This window comes from Triturus cristatus, chromosome 11, assembly GCF_964204655.1.
Source record: "Triturus cristatus chromosome 11, aTriCri1.1, whole genome shotgun sequence".
In the NCBI taxonomy this organism is placed as follows: Eukaryota; Metazoa; Chordata; class Amphibia; order Caudata; family Salamandridae; genus Triturus; species Triturus cristatus.
The window spans coordinates 1153344567-1153357791 of NC_140594.1; the positions used below are offsets into that span (position 1 = coordinate 1153344567).

The 13225-nt window shown below is 51.3% G+C and overlaps 1 protein-coding gene across 2 annotated transcripts in view; it reads right to left on the reverse strand.

Annotated features, from left to right (window-relative positions):
- Positions 1-11119, reverse strand: part of LOC146788621 (uncharacterized) — an 83623-nt gene extending 72504 nt beyond the window's left edge. Inside the window, exons 1-2 of one of the 2 annotated variants that reach the window (XM_085635789.1) lie at positions 10953-11119; positions 705-831 (exon numbers count right to left, since the gene is read on the reverse strand). In XM_085635789.1, the coding sequence (XP_085491915.1) occupies positions 705-831; positions 10953-10976 (151 nt within the window). In that variant the 5' untranslated portion in view covers positions 10977-11119. The remainder of the gene's footprint in view (positions 1-704; positions 832-10952) is intronic. The other variant, XM_085635788.1, reaches the window with a different exon arrangement.
- Positions 11120-13225: the final 2106 nt, after the last annotated feature.

Below are 13225 nucleotides of genomic sequence, written 5' to 3' on the forward strand. Positions count from 1 at the left end.
TTTGAGGTCTCTGCTTTGATAGTCATTAGACCTAATTATGAGTGAGGGAATTTCACCTGGAGTACGCATGCCCAGGACCTGCTCATTCATGGCACTGAGACACCTGACCTCTTTCTTACTGGAGTGGAAGCGGCTGCCAGCAGCAGCACGGATCCTCCTGACCCCTTCAAAAACAAGGGGTGGGGGGGGGGGGGTTTATAAAAACAAAGATTACCCCCCCCTTAGACATTCTGAAGCCCGGCTCGATTCCCCAGCCCACGCCCCATTCCCCCAGTGCACCATGGCCCTCTTGCTGATGCTTTCCGCCAGCTGAGAGGAAATGGAAAATGTCAACAGTGTTTCTCCAGGATCGGGGAAACTGCCTGAAAAATACCAGGTACCTCCAGGTCCCAGCAGTTGTTCTCCATTCCTGTGAGCAAAACTTAGAAGTCAACTTTCGATCTAGGCATCCAAGCTGGAATTGGGATTCCGGCTCTCTGGTATTTCTGCACCATAAACCATCACATGTTTCATTAGGGTCATAGCAGTTTGTCTCATATTTTACAAACGTTTTGAGAAGGGATTGTGTAACAGTAAAAACGTACAGACTGACATAAAACTCCTGAAATCAGACAGCATCAATATTATATCAAATACTTTAAGAAAAAAAGTGGAATCATGTTATGTGACGTTTTTTCTACATTCTGAAGACAGAGTATTCTTACCAAGTGAGTACAAGGCCTCCTGAATTTCCTTCATCACGTTATTGTACAGCTCCTTCTGCCACTCGTGTAAAAGCTTCCACTCATCGTCCGAGAAACGGGCTGCAACATCATAAAATGTAAATTCTGCCTGGAATTTTAAAAAAAATACATTTTAAAATAAGCAAATTATCTCAGCTAAATGGTTACTTGATCATCATCATACTATGCATACATGCACAGACACCATTATCTTGCGGGTTTCTCAAAAAGCAATCCAATCTCTTCAAAAATCACAAGTGATCGTCATGCGAAATTTAGACTTTCATCCATATCAAAATGTTCTCAGTCTTCATGTAAAGAATCTTTTAAAAGCACATGTGCTCTGACAGGAATTCTGCTGCAGAGTTTTCTCCATAATTATGGATTTTCTGTAGCTCTTCCACAAAACCTGCCATCTGCTACACAATTTAAAGACTAAAACAAAAAGTGCAAACTCACACAGATCAATAAAATAAATAAAAAGGCACATGTCACTGGTCACCTTTGCCAGTATAGGCAAACGTTAACACGGTGAAACCTTTGCCTAGACCAGTGGTCTCTAACCTTTTCCACAAGAGATACTTATGTTCAGTAAAAATCATCCAGATCTACTACAATTATTAGTGTTGACCACTTTGGACAAGACCACATTACTCATCACTTAATTTAAATGTATTTTGCAAATCTCCACTCCACTGCAAAGACCACTGCGCCTCCGGCCTGGTTGCCCCCTCGCTGCTCCTCGATCCTGCTCCTGAGACCCTTGCTGCTCCAGTCTCCTTCGACGCCGAGAGCGGCGCCCCAGCCGCCGCAGGGCCGCCCCGATCCAGTTTCCCGCCGCTTCCTGACCGCGGCCCCGGCCCCTCGCCAGTCCATTGGTGGACGCGACCCCGCCTCCCAGCTGACCCGCCCTCCCGACCCCCCTCTTATGTCGACCCCTCAGCGACCGCGCAGCGGACGCGCGCAGCGGGAGCACCGAATGAGCGCCGAAGGTGCGCCAAAGGTAAGCCCGTCTGCGCCCGTCCGCGCCTGGACCGCACCCAGCGCCAGAACCCCTGGCCCCCGCAGAGGCCAACCCCCCCACCGGACTTACGATGCCGCCACCCTCAACGCACTCAACACCGGCCGAACCCCCGGCTGCTACCGAGCCACTCCGAGACGCACCCACGGACCCTTCAGCTGCCGCACCTGCAAGTTCACCTGCATCCGGACCCGCCCCACACCAGCACCCGCCAAGCCGAACACCAGCAGCAACCACCTCAAGTGCATCCTGCTCAACACCCGCTCCGTCCACAGACACGCCGTTCAACTCTGGAACCTCCTCGACACCACAGCTCCTGACGTTGCCTTCCTCGCGGAAACCTGGATGAACGACTCCTCAGCGCCCGACATCGCCATCGCCATCCCAGAGAGCTACAAGATCATCCGGAGAGACCGCGACAACCAGACTGGAGGAGGCATCGCCATCATCCACAGGGACACCATCCGTATCTCGACCAACGCCGACAACACCCTGACAACCGCCGAACACCTGCACTTCCAGATCCACACCGACCCCAAGACCACCCTCAGAGGCACCCTGATCTACCGACCCCCGGGACCACGCACTCAATTCAGCGAAGACATCGCCGACTTCATCAGCCCGCACGCCCTCCCTTCTGCTGACTACATCCTCCTCGGGGACATCAACTTCCACCTGGAGAACAACAACGACCGCAACACCACCACCCTGCTTGACAACCTCGCCACCCTCGGACTCAAGCAGCTGGTGACCACCCCCACCCACCTCGCCGGACACACACTCGACGCCGTCTTCTCGTCCAGCAAAGACATCTCCTTCAGCCACGCCACTGGACTCCACTGGACGGACCACAGCTGCATCCACTTCACCTTCAAAAGAACCACGGTCCACCACCACCAGCAACAGGCTGCACGAAGAAGCTGGAACAAGATCACAGCCGAACAACTCGCCGCATCCCTGAGCCAGCACCCTCCCGCCAGCTCACCGAACCCCAGTCAAGCCGCCGACAAAATGCTGATCTGGATCTCCACCTGTGCGGACGAGCTCGCCCCTCTGAGGACCCCGCCCAGCAGACCCGGAAGCAAGAAGGCCCCGTGGTTCACCGACGAACTCAAGAGCTCCAAGAAGAACTGCCGAGCCCTCGAGAAAGCCTGGAGAAGAGACCCAACGCCGGACAACATGACCACCCTCAAGCTCGCCACCCGAATGCACCATCAACTGATCCACGCCACCAAGAAAACAGCATTCAAGGACCGGCTGGACAACAACGCACACAACAGCAAGGAACTCTTCAACATCGTCAGAGAGCTCTCCAACCCCAACGCCGGAACCAACGACATCACCCCATCGCAAGACCTCTGCAACTCCCTCGCCCCCTACTTCCACAACAAGATCGCTGACATACACAACAGCTTCAGAACACAACCAACGCTCCCTACGACCAAACCAACGCCCCCCACCACCACCCTCAACGCCTGGACACCGATCAACCTCGAAGACACCATCAGCACGATGAACTCCATCCACTCCGGATCCCCAACCGACCCCTGCCCTCACCACATCTTCAACAAGGCCGACGCTGTCATCGCACCCCACCTGCGGGACATCATCAACACCTCCCTCGACACCGCCACCTTCCCTGAGAGCTGGAAGCACGCCGAACTCAACGCTCTACTAAAGAAACCAACGGCGGACCCCACCGAACTAAAGAACTACCGCCCCATCTCGCTCCTCCCGTTTCCAGCCAAAGTCACCGAGAAGACCATCAACAAGCAACTGGCAGCCTTCCTCGAGACGACCGGTTCCCTCGACCCTTCCCAGTCAGGCTTCCGGGCCAACCACAGCACCGAGACCGCCCTCATCGCTGCCACCGACGACATCCGAACCCTGCTGGACAACGGAGAAACAGCGGCCCTCATCCTCCTAGACCTCTCCGCGGCATTCGACACTGTCTGCCACCGCACCCTAGTGCAGCGCCTCAACAACGTCTGAATCCAGGAGAAGGCACTGGATTGGATCATCTCCTTCCTCACCGGAAGGACACAGAGTCCGCCTGCCCCCGTTCAGATCAGAAGCCACGGAAGTCATCTGCGGCGTCCCTCAGGGCTCCTCGCTCAGCCCCACCCTCTTCAATGTCTACATGAGCCCCCTCGCGGCCATCGCACGCCAACACAACCTGAACATCATCTCCTACGCCGATGACACCTAGCTGATCCTCTCCCTGACCAACGACCCCGCCACCGCCAGAGCCAACCTACACGAAGGGATGAAAAACATGGCCGAGTGGATGACGACCAGCCGCCTGAAACTGAACACAGACAAGACGGAAGTCCTCATCCTGGGCTCCTCACCCTCCGCCTGGGACGACTCCTGGTGGCCCCCCGCCCTGGGCAACGCACCCAAACCGACAGACCACGCACGCAACCTGGGCTTCATCCTGGACTCCTCCCTCTCCATGACCAGACAAGTCAACGCCGTCTCCTCGTCCTGTTTCAACATCCTGCGCATGCTACGTAAGATCTTCCGGTGGATCCCCCACCGAGACCAGGAAGACGGTCACCCAGGCCCTCGTCACCAGTCGATTGGACTACGGCAACGCCCTCTACGCCGGTACCACCGCCAAGCTCCAGAAGAGACTCCAGCGGATCCAGAACGCCTCGGCGAGACTCATCCTCGACGTCCCCAGACGAACTCACATCTCCAGACACCTGAGAGACCTGCACTGGCTCCCGATCAACAAAAGAATCACCTTCCGGCTCCTCACCCACGCACACAAAGCCCTACACAACCAAGGCCCGACCTACCTCAACAGCCGCCTCAACTTCTACGCTCCCAAACGCCACCTCCGCTCGACCAGTCATGCCCTCGCAGTCGTCCCCCGCATCCACAGAGCGACAACAGGAGGAAGATCCTTCTCCCACCTGGCCGCCAAGACTTGGAACGCCCTCCCGACCGACCTACGCCTGACCCAAGACCACCTCTCCTTCAGGAAGAAGCTCAAGACCTGGTTGTTCGAGCAGTAGCGGACCCCCCCCCCCCCTAGCGCCTTGAGACCCTCCGGGGGAGTAGTGCGCTTTATAAATGCCTATGATTGATGCTGTTAAATTCTGGTATAGCTATATTCATTCAACCAAGCAAAAGTGTCTTAATTTTCAGGCTGGGCTGCACACAGGAGAGGTACTTCTGCTTAGCTGGAGAGCTACCAGTAGCTCAAGAGCTACTCATTGGGGAAGCCACACCAAGACAGTATTAAGCCTCATAATGTGCTTTATGACGCCGCATAATTTGCCTTTTCTTCCTTCGAGTAACTGGGTCTTCCATCGCTCCATCATTCCAATGGCCCTGGACATTTGCAACTGTTTAAATGCTGCTAGTTTTATTAAATTTACAGTTTGGTGAATTTACTTTTGAACAACAGCGTTTCTGCTAATCGTTCTTTAGCTTCAGTGTCTTGAGAAAATCCATAGAAAGCACTGTTACGTTCCAGGGTACAGGGTTAAAGCACAGCTCCTCACTCACCAGACACACAGCACTGCTCCTCCCTCACCTCCGAACTCCCCAGACACACAGCACTGCTCCTCCCTCACCTCCGAACTCCCCAGACACACAGCACTGCTCCCCCATCACCTCCTAGCTCCCCAGACACACAGCACTGCTCCCCCATCACCTCCTAGCTCCCCAGACACACAGCACTGCTCCCCCATCACCTCCTAGCTCCCCAGACACACAGCACTGCTCCTCCCTCACCTCCTAACTCCCCAGACACACAGCACTGCTCCTCCCTCACCTCCTAACTCCCCAGACACACAGCACTGCTCCTCCCTCACCTCCTAACTCCCCAGACACACAGCACTGCTCCTCCCTCACCTCCTAACTCCCCAGACCCACAGCACTGCTCCCCCATCACCTCCTAACTCCCCAGACACACAGCACTGCTCCTCCCTCACCTCCTAACTCCCCAGACACACAGCACTGCTCCTCCCTCACCTCCTAACTCCCCAGACACACAGCACTGCTCCTCCCTCACCTCCTAACTCCCCAGACACACAGCACTGCTCCCCCCTCACCTCCTAACTCCCCAGACACACAGCAATGCTCCTCCCTCACCTCCTAACTCCCCAGACACTGCTCCTCACTCACCTAACTCCCCAGACACAGCACTACTCCTCACTCGCCTCCTAACTCCCCAGACATAGCATAGCTCCTCTGGCACATCACTGCCCCCCCCCCCCCCCATCACCCCTTAACTCCCCAGACAGCACTGCATCGCTGACAATCCCATGCATTCTTCATTATGCAAAAACCCTGTCCATCTAGTGGGGAGTCTAGAACAGGTCCTCGGAATACAGAGAGAGGGGTGGGTCCTGGGAATGAGGCACAGACATATGCATTGTTAAGAGAAGGGGAGAGACTGGTGTTCTGGCATTTTGTGTGTATAAACAAGAAATACCACCAATGGAGGAGAAGAAGCGTGCCAGTTTAAGTCAGTAAGTAAAGGGACCCATGGGGTCGCGTGCAGCGTTGCAGTTCAATGAGTGGGGATAGACCAGACACTCAGGGCGCAATGCAGGTCAATGATCGAGGAAATGCAGGCCCCCAGGGGCCCGGGACAGTTGAATTAGGCAGCAGAACCCACCCCCACGAGTACAGAAGTGAAAGTAGACTAGGACCCCGTGCGCCAGTGCAGCATGAGTAAAAAGTAAACAGGGGGGCGGGAGGGGTATTGAACAGGCAGAGAAATAAGGGAATAGAAATGAGATATATGTATTTAAATGAACGTCAACTGTAATTGAATGTGTGTTGATCCTTTCATTGGTAACGATGTAAAAGTCATGTTATGATGTACGCACTGAGCACTGGATAATAAAAAAAAATTATTATATATATATATATATATATATATATATATATATATATATATATATACTGCTACAACTCTCCTTCTCGCATTCACCATCCACTGGAGAAAGACAGCACTCACGGGGGCCGTTCCCAAAGTTTTATTCACTGGAAACTGACACGTAAACAAACAGACGCGTTTCGGTAACAACCTTCATCTATGTTTACCGAAGCGCCCGCCCGCCATGATTTTTAAATCGTATTGCAATTCATCAACATCGATAAGGGACAAACGTCAATCACGTAGTCTCAAACATTTCCTCCCCAATGTCTGCGCCATCTTGGAATGTCAAATTACCAAAATTCCAAGGTTATATACACACACAAATGTGCACAGATCTACTACATACAAAGATTGAAAAATTAATCAATGCACGTTATTAAAGCCCTGAATGGGCATACGCCTGGAGGAACTCTCTTACAAAAATCCATCATGGCTAGGGCTGCCTACTACTAAGTTCTCTATACATTTGGTAATCAATAACATAGAACAATATTTAAAAATGCTGAGTGGGTGAACAATTGCTAAGTCTATACATCTCGAGATACTATATACGGTATATCTATAGGGAGCAACCAAGGAGAAGTATAGAGTCCTCTCCTCGGGTTCAAATACAATGTAATATCTACATATATACATCTCTATATACTACAGCAAAATCCAGTGTCATCAGGCTATACAGTAGAGTGAAGGGAGGGGTAGGAAAGAAGGTCGAACTTCACTCCCCTAGATGGACAGCCAACTCTTCACTACTATTGAGACCCCACGGTGTTTTGGTTTGAAGATCGATAATGTACCGTGACTCCAATCTCCGGAGTTTAAGTATCCTGTCACCCCCTCTGGGATTCAACGGTACATGGTCCAAACAGAAGTAGCTCAACTCATCTCGATTACGATTATGAGTTTTGTCAAAATGCCGTGCTACGGGGTAGGTCTCATCTCCTTTGCCTCCCAGCTCTAATGTGTATAGTGCGCACCCCAAAGCCAAGACATAAGTCTGTCCTTCTATTGTGTACTGCACTCGTGGCTTTCGGATACCACACTGCCCCGCAATCATCTTCCAACTCACCAGGCACAGCCCTGCCCCATAATCCCCTCCCAACTTCCCAGACACAGCATTGCTCCTCAGGCACAGCACTGCCCCCCAAATCACCTCCCAACTCCCCAGACACAGCATTGCTCCTCAGGCACAGCACTGCCCCCCAAATCACCTCCCAACTCCCCAGACACAGCACTGCCCCCCAAATCACCTCCCAACTCCCCAGACACAGCACTGCCCCCCCAACTCCCCAGACACGGCATTGCCCCCAATCCCCTCCCAACTCCCCAGACATAGCATTGCTCCCCTGGCACAGCACTGCCCCCCCCAATCACCTCCTAACTCCCCAGACACAGCATTGCTCCTCAGGCACAGCACTGCCCCCCAATCTCCTCCCAACTCCCCAGACACAGCATTGCTCCCCAGGCACAGCACTGCCCCCCAAATCACCTCCCAACTCCCCAGACACAGCACTGCCCCCCAACTCCCCAGACACGGCATTGCCCCCAATCCCCTCCCAACTCCCCAGACATAGCATTGCTCCCCTGGCACAGCACTGCCCCCCCAATCACCTCCCAACTCCCCAGACACAGCACTGCCCCCCAAATCACCTCCCAACTCCCCAGACACAGCACTGCCCCCCCAACTCCCCAGACACGGCATTGCCCCCAATCCCCTCCCAACTCCCCAGACATAGCATTGCTCCCCTGGCACAGCACTGCCCCCCCAATCACCTCCTAACTCCCCAGACACAGCATTGCTCCTCAGGCACAGCACTGCCCCCCAATCTCCTCCCAACTCCCCAGACACAGCATTGCTCCTCAGGCACAGCACTGCCCCCCAAATCACCTCCCAACTCCCCAGACACAGCATTGCTGCCCCAAGAAAATACTCAACACAAAAAAATAATTCTTCAGAACTGAACCGGAAAATGCGAAAAATCGGCCTTGCAAGCTGTTCGACTTGGTCAAACACCAATCCAACAAACTAGTGAAAACTGCCAAAGAAATACCGAAACCCTTAATATCAAGTGAGGAATTATCTTCCTTCTTCTGTGACAAAATCTCGGCCCTAAGAAATTAGCTTAAATCTGCAACCCACCACCAAAAATCAAAATCAGCCAGCTCCACCTTTTCTCTCCGTGTTGCCCACCCAAACCTCACCCAAAAACCTAGCACACTGGTCCAATTTTGATCTATATGACTATCAATCTATCTCGAAAATTCTTGCCTCCCTAAAACCGAACAATCACTTTAATGATCCTCTCCCCTTTAACTGCCTAGCTGCCACCTCCAAGGCCATCATTCCTTCCTGGACCTCAATAATCAACGCCTCCCCCTCCTACACGGCTCAATTCCTGACTCGCTCAAGGCGGGTCAAGTTGTCCCTATCCTAAAAAAAAACCTACACTGGACCCTGCCTCCACCGAGAACTATAGACCCATTTCCAACATCCAACTCCTTGCCAAAGTTCTGGAAAAATGTGTGCAACAGCAGCTAAGCCTCCACATCAACAACTTTCACCTGCTAGATGACTTTCAATCAGGCTTCAGACCGGGACACAGCACAGAAACCACCCTCCTCCACATTGTTGATGACACTCTCCAAGCCCTAGATCTAGGCAAAACCTGTCTCCTAATCCTTCTAGACCTCTCTTCCGCCTTTGATACGGTGAACCACAAAATTCTCCTAGAACGCCTCAAATTCAGGACGGGGTTGGAAGGCACCGTCCTTGAATGGTTTAGATCCTTCATCCAAAACCGCTCACAGAGTCCTCATCAATGGTGATCCATCTGCCCCCTCTCCAGTTTCCGTGGGAGTCCCCCAAGGATCAACCCTATCCCCTACCCTTTTCAACCTTTATCTTGAACCTCTCACTGAGGTGCTTTGTGCCACCAACATCTCCTACCTTATGTACGCCAATGATACACAAGTCTACATAAAAATCTCCTCCCCTCAGGACATTCTCTCCCTAAACATGGCACTGAAGTTAACAGTCCACTGGCTCACTGCCAACCAGCTTAAACTCAACGCAAACAAAACTGAATTCCTACTGATCTCCCCACCCAAACCAAATCCAGACATCCAGGAATGGATCAAGACAATCACGCCACTAAACTGCCCTCCTACCATTGTTGAGTCGGCAAAATCCCTGGGAATAACCCTTGACGGCAGCTTGAATATGCACAGCCACATAAACGCGATGGCCAAAACGGCTAGATTCCACCTGAGCTACCTAAGAAACCTAAAACCCTTACCTCGATAGCTCCGACCTTAAAATGGCAACCCAGGCCCTTGTCATCTCCAGACTTGAATATGGATGTTCTACTCTCGCAGGGCTCCCCCAGAACTCTAGCCCCACTGAAAGCCTGCCTCAACACCGCTGCCAGACTCATAACGGGCTCAAAAAAATGTAACCACATCTCTACCCACCTCAAAGCTCTGAACTGGCTTCCCCTGGAGGCCAGAATACAATTTAAACTGGCTTGCATAACTCACAAAGCTCTGTACGCGAACTCACCGACATTTCTTGCACAAAAACTGGTGATAGTCGGACAGGCCAGAAATTCCCGATCTGCCAAAAACCTGCTATTGCAGCCAGCACACTTCCGGAAGAAAAAAACCTACAATCGAGCCTTCTCTGGAGCCGCTCCAAGAATCTGGAACTCTCTCCCACCCTCCATTAGAAGACTCCCGTCCTTGGCACACTTTAAGAAAGAGACCAAAACTTTCTTAATGGGAAAATACCTCATCTAGAGAACTCTTTACAATCACCTCATAGTCTTGCCTCTTGTACCTGCTCAAATTTTTTTTGTATCCCAAATGTAGCGTCGACCTCAGCTATGATGCACCTCGTGGATTATTACTCTGCATGCTTCAATGTTTCTCCCTCATGTAGCTTGGACTTTAAACTGCGTGCTCCTCCTGTATCCCTCTCTCTCCCAGTGTGATCCCTCCCATCCTTATGTTTTATTACCCCCCTTCAATCCTGTAAAACGCTCTGATACCCTCACGGGTCTGGTTCGCGCTCTATAAAACTGTAAAATAAATAAGTGCCCTCCCCCGGGTCAATCGCTGCTCCCCGGGGTACAGCACTGCTCAGTAGTCACCTCACAGCTCCCGATTCGCCCCACAGCTCCTCTCTGCTCCCAGGACGCACAGCCCCTCATGCACCCATTCACGAACCCCCCAGTGGCCTCAGCTCCTCGCCCGCCCCTTCTCTCGTCCCCGGCGCCCGCAGCTCGTGCATCTCACTGCCCTCCTCACTCACCTTCACTGCACCCGGCTGGGCCATGATTCCTCGGGGGTATCGTGGGGGGGTAGAAGCGCGAGCTTTGTGCAGAGACCAAGGCAGGTGCACGAGACGAGCAGACTCCAAACACACAGCTCGCTCTCTGCGAGATCCACCAATGGGAGGCCAGATGACGTCAGTGGCGCAGGGCGCATGCGCACAGCTTGAAGTATCTCTCGTCAGAGCGTGCGCAGACCGCGCGCTGCCGCAGAGAGCGCGAACTCGGAGACGGGCAGCGAGATAGAAGACGGACGAGGCAACACCGACCTGTCCACCTGCCGCGCGCAGCGTCACCCGTGCTTTAAAGGGGATTTAAACTGTGCAGCACCAGGGACTCCAACACCAGGCTCCCGTGGGAGTACAGGGGGCCTCGAGCCTCACTCACTGCCAGGCACACTTATACATCTGTAGCTGTAGGCTGGGTTCACCTGTCACTCGTCACTCACTCATCCCAGGGTGAGTGGCACTCCGCATAAGAGGGCTTCTTTAACAGGCTGTTAAATGGTGTGAAATAACGAGTCCACGCAGGATAACGCTGGAGACACATTTATTGTCCCATTGCACACAGGCGACCAGGACCAGGTCCTCGCACGTTCAGAGCAACGGCCCGTCTACCACCAACTGCCCTCTGTGCGAGCTAAAACCGCGTAACAGAACCTCTTATATAAATAAAGACAAGGAAAAAGAGAAATTAAAAAAAAAATCCTGAACTCACATTGGAAAAAGCAAAAACTCATAACGCACATAAAAATCTTTAATATGACATTTACTGAAACGTTCCTAAAAACTTTGTGTGGTACTACTACCTGCATCAGAAGACAACCCTATTGAAACCGGCACTGAAGGTGAACCAACCTCACACCTAGGACTCCTCGTAGAGCTGTTATTGATATTGGAGCGAAACCACTCCCTCCAGGACTGGAAGTGGAAGGTGTACAGTCAGAGCCAACCTCAAACCAACTTGCATTATCAATGTGATCAGAATAACTCCCAACACCTTTTCCTTTAGTTCTTTGAATTGTTTCTGCCTGTTCAGGTGAGATTTTGACTAGACTCCTGCTCCACCACCCCCTATCCTCTAACAGAATGGCACCCTTGGACACTTTTGAAACTCTCACTGGAAGGATAAACTTAGAATCCCCCTTTGATACTCTTTTGGGTTTTTATATTATGACCCAGTCTCAATGCTGTACTCAACATCCTTGGTGCGATTTCTGCTGTCAAAATAACTTCCCATGGCACTCTGTTTTCTTTGAACTACTTCCTTGACACTTGCTGCATCATCTCACCAAACAAGATCCTTGACCCCATCAGGACATAAAGCACATCTAGGTAACCTTAAAGGCAGTATTTTGAAAGGAGATAAACCAGTTACACTACGTGGAGTCACCAAGTAGTGTTATGTATTCTTCCTTAAAACGTTCTCCACATTGATACCAGAGGTCAAAGCAGTTTATACCCCCCTCTTTCAAAAATCTGTTGAGACGTTCAACAAGACCATTGGAGGTGGGGGAATATAAAGCAACTTGAAAATACTTTATATAACATTTTTCAGTGAAAGACTTCAGCTGGAAAGATTTAAAATGTGTTCCATTGTCAGAAACGAGCTCTCTGGGTGGCCCCCAAACTTCTAAAATCCTTTCCAGAAAGGAAATAACAGCTTTGGTATCAGGAGATGACATAAATTCATAATAGTACCACTTTGGAAAATAGTCAACAAGTAAATACCTCATGTGACTAGGGAGTAGATCAAAAAAGCCTGCAAAATCGAGTGTAGATCAAAAAAGCCTGTAAAATCGGGTGATATTTTCTCCCATCAGGGAGCGGAACAGCATGTAACTGGTTTCACAAGTTATGCAGTGTTTGTCCAAAACAAAACACATATCACACTAAGCTATCCATTTAGTGACCTAAGCATCCAGTCCCAACCATCAATAATATTGTTAGATGTTGTGTGTTGTAGCTGACACGCCCAAATACCCTTCCTAGAGTATTAAACACCTCTCTATTATCTGGCAAGCTCCTGGCACACTGGAAAAGGGCAAAAGTGTTCCTTTACTTAATAAATCTACAGCTGATCCAAAACTGTCTGCTAATTATAGACCTATCTCCCTTCTCCCAGCTTTCTACCCAAAATAAAGTTTGTTAATAGACAACTGTCACAATTCCTGGAGGAGAACAAGCTTTTACATGCCAGTCAGTCAGGTTATAGTCCCAACTTCAGTACGGAAATGGCGTTGCTGGAAGTAGTG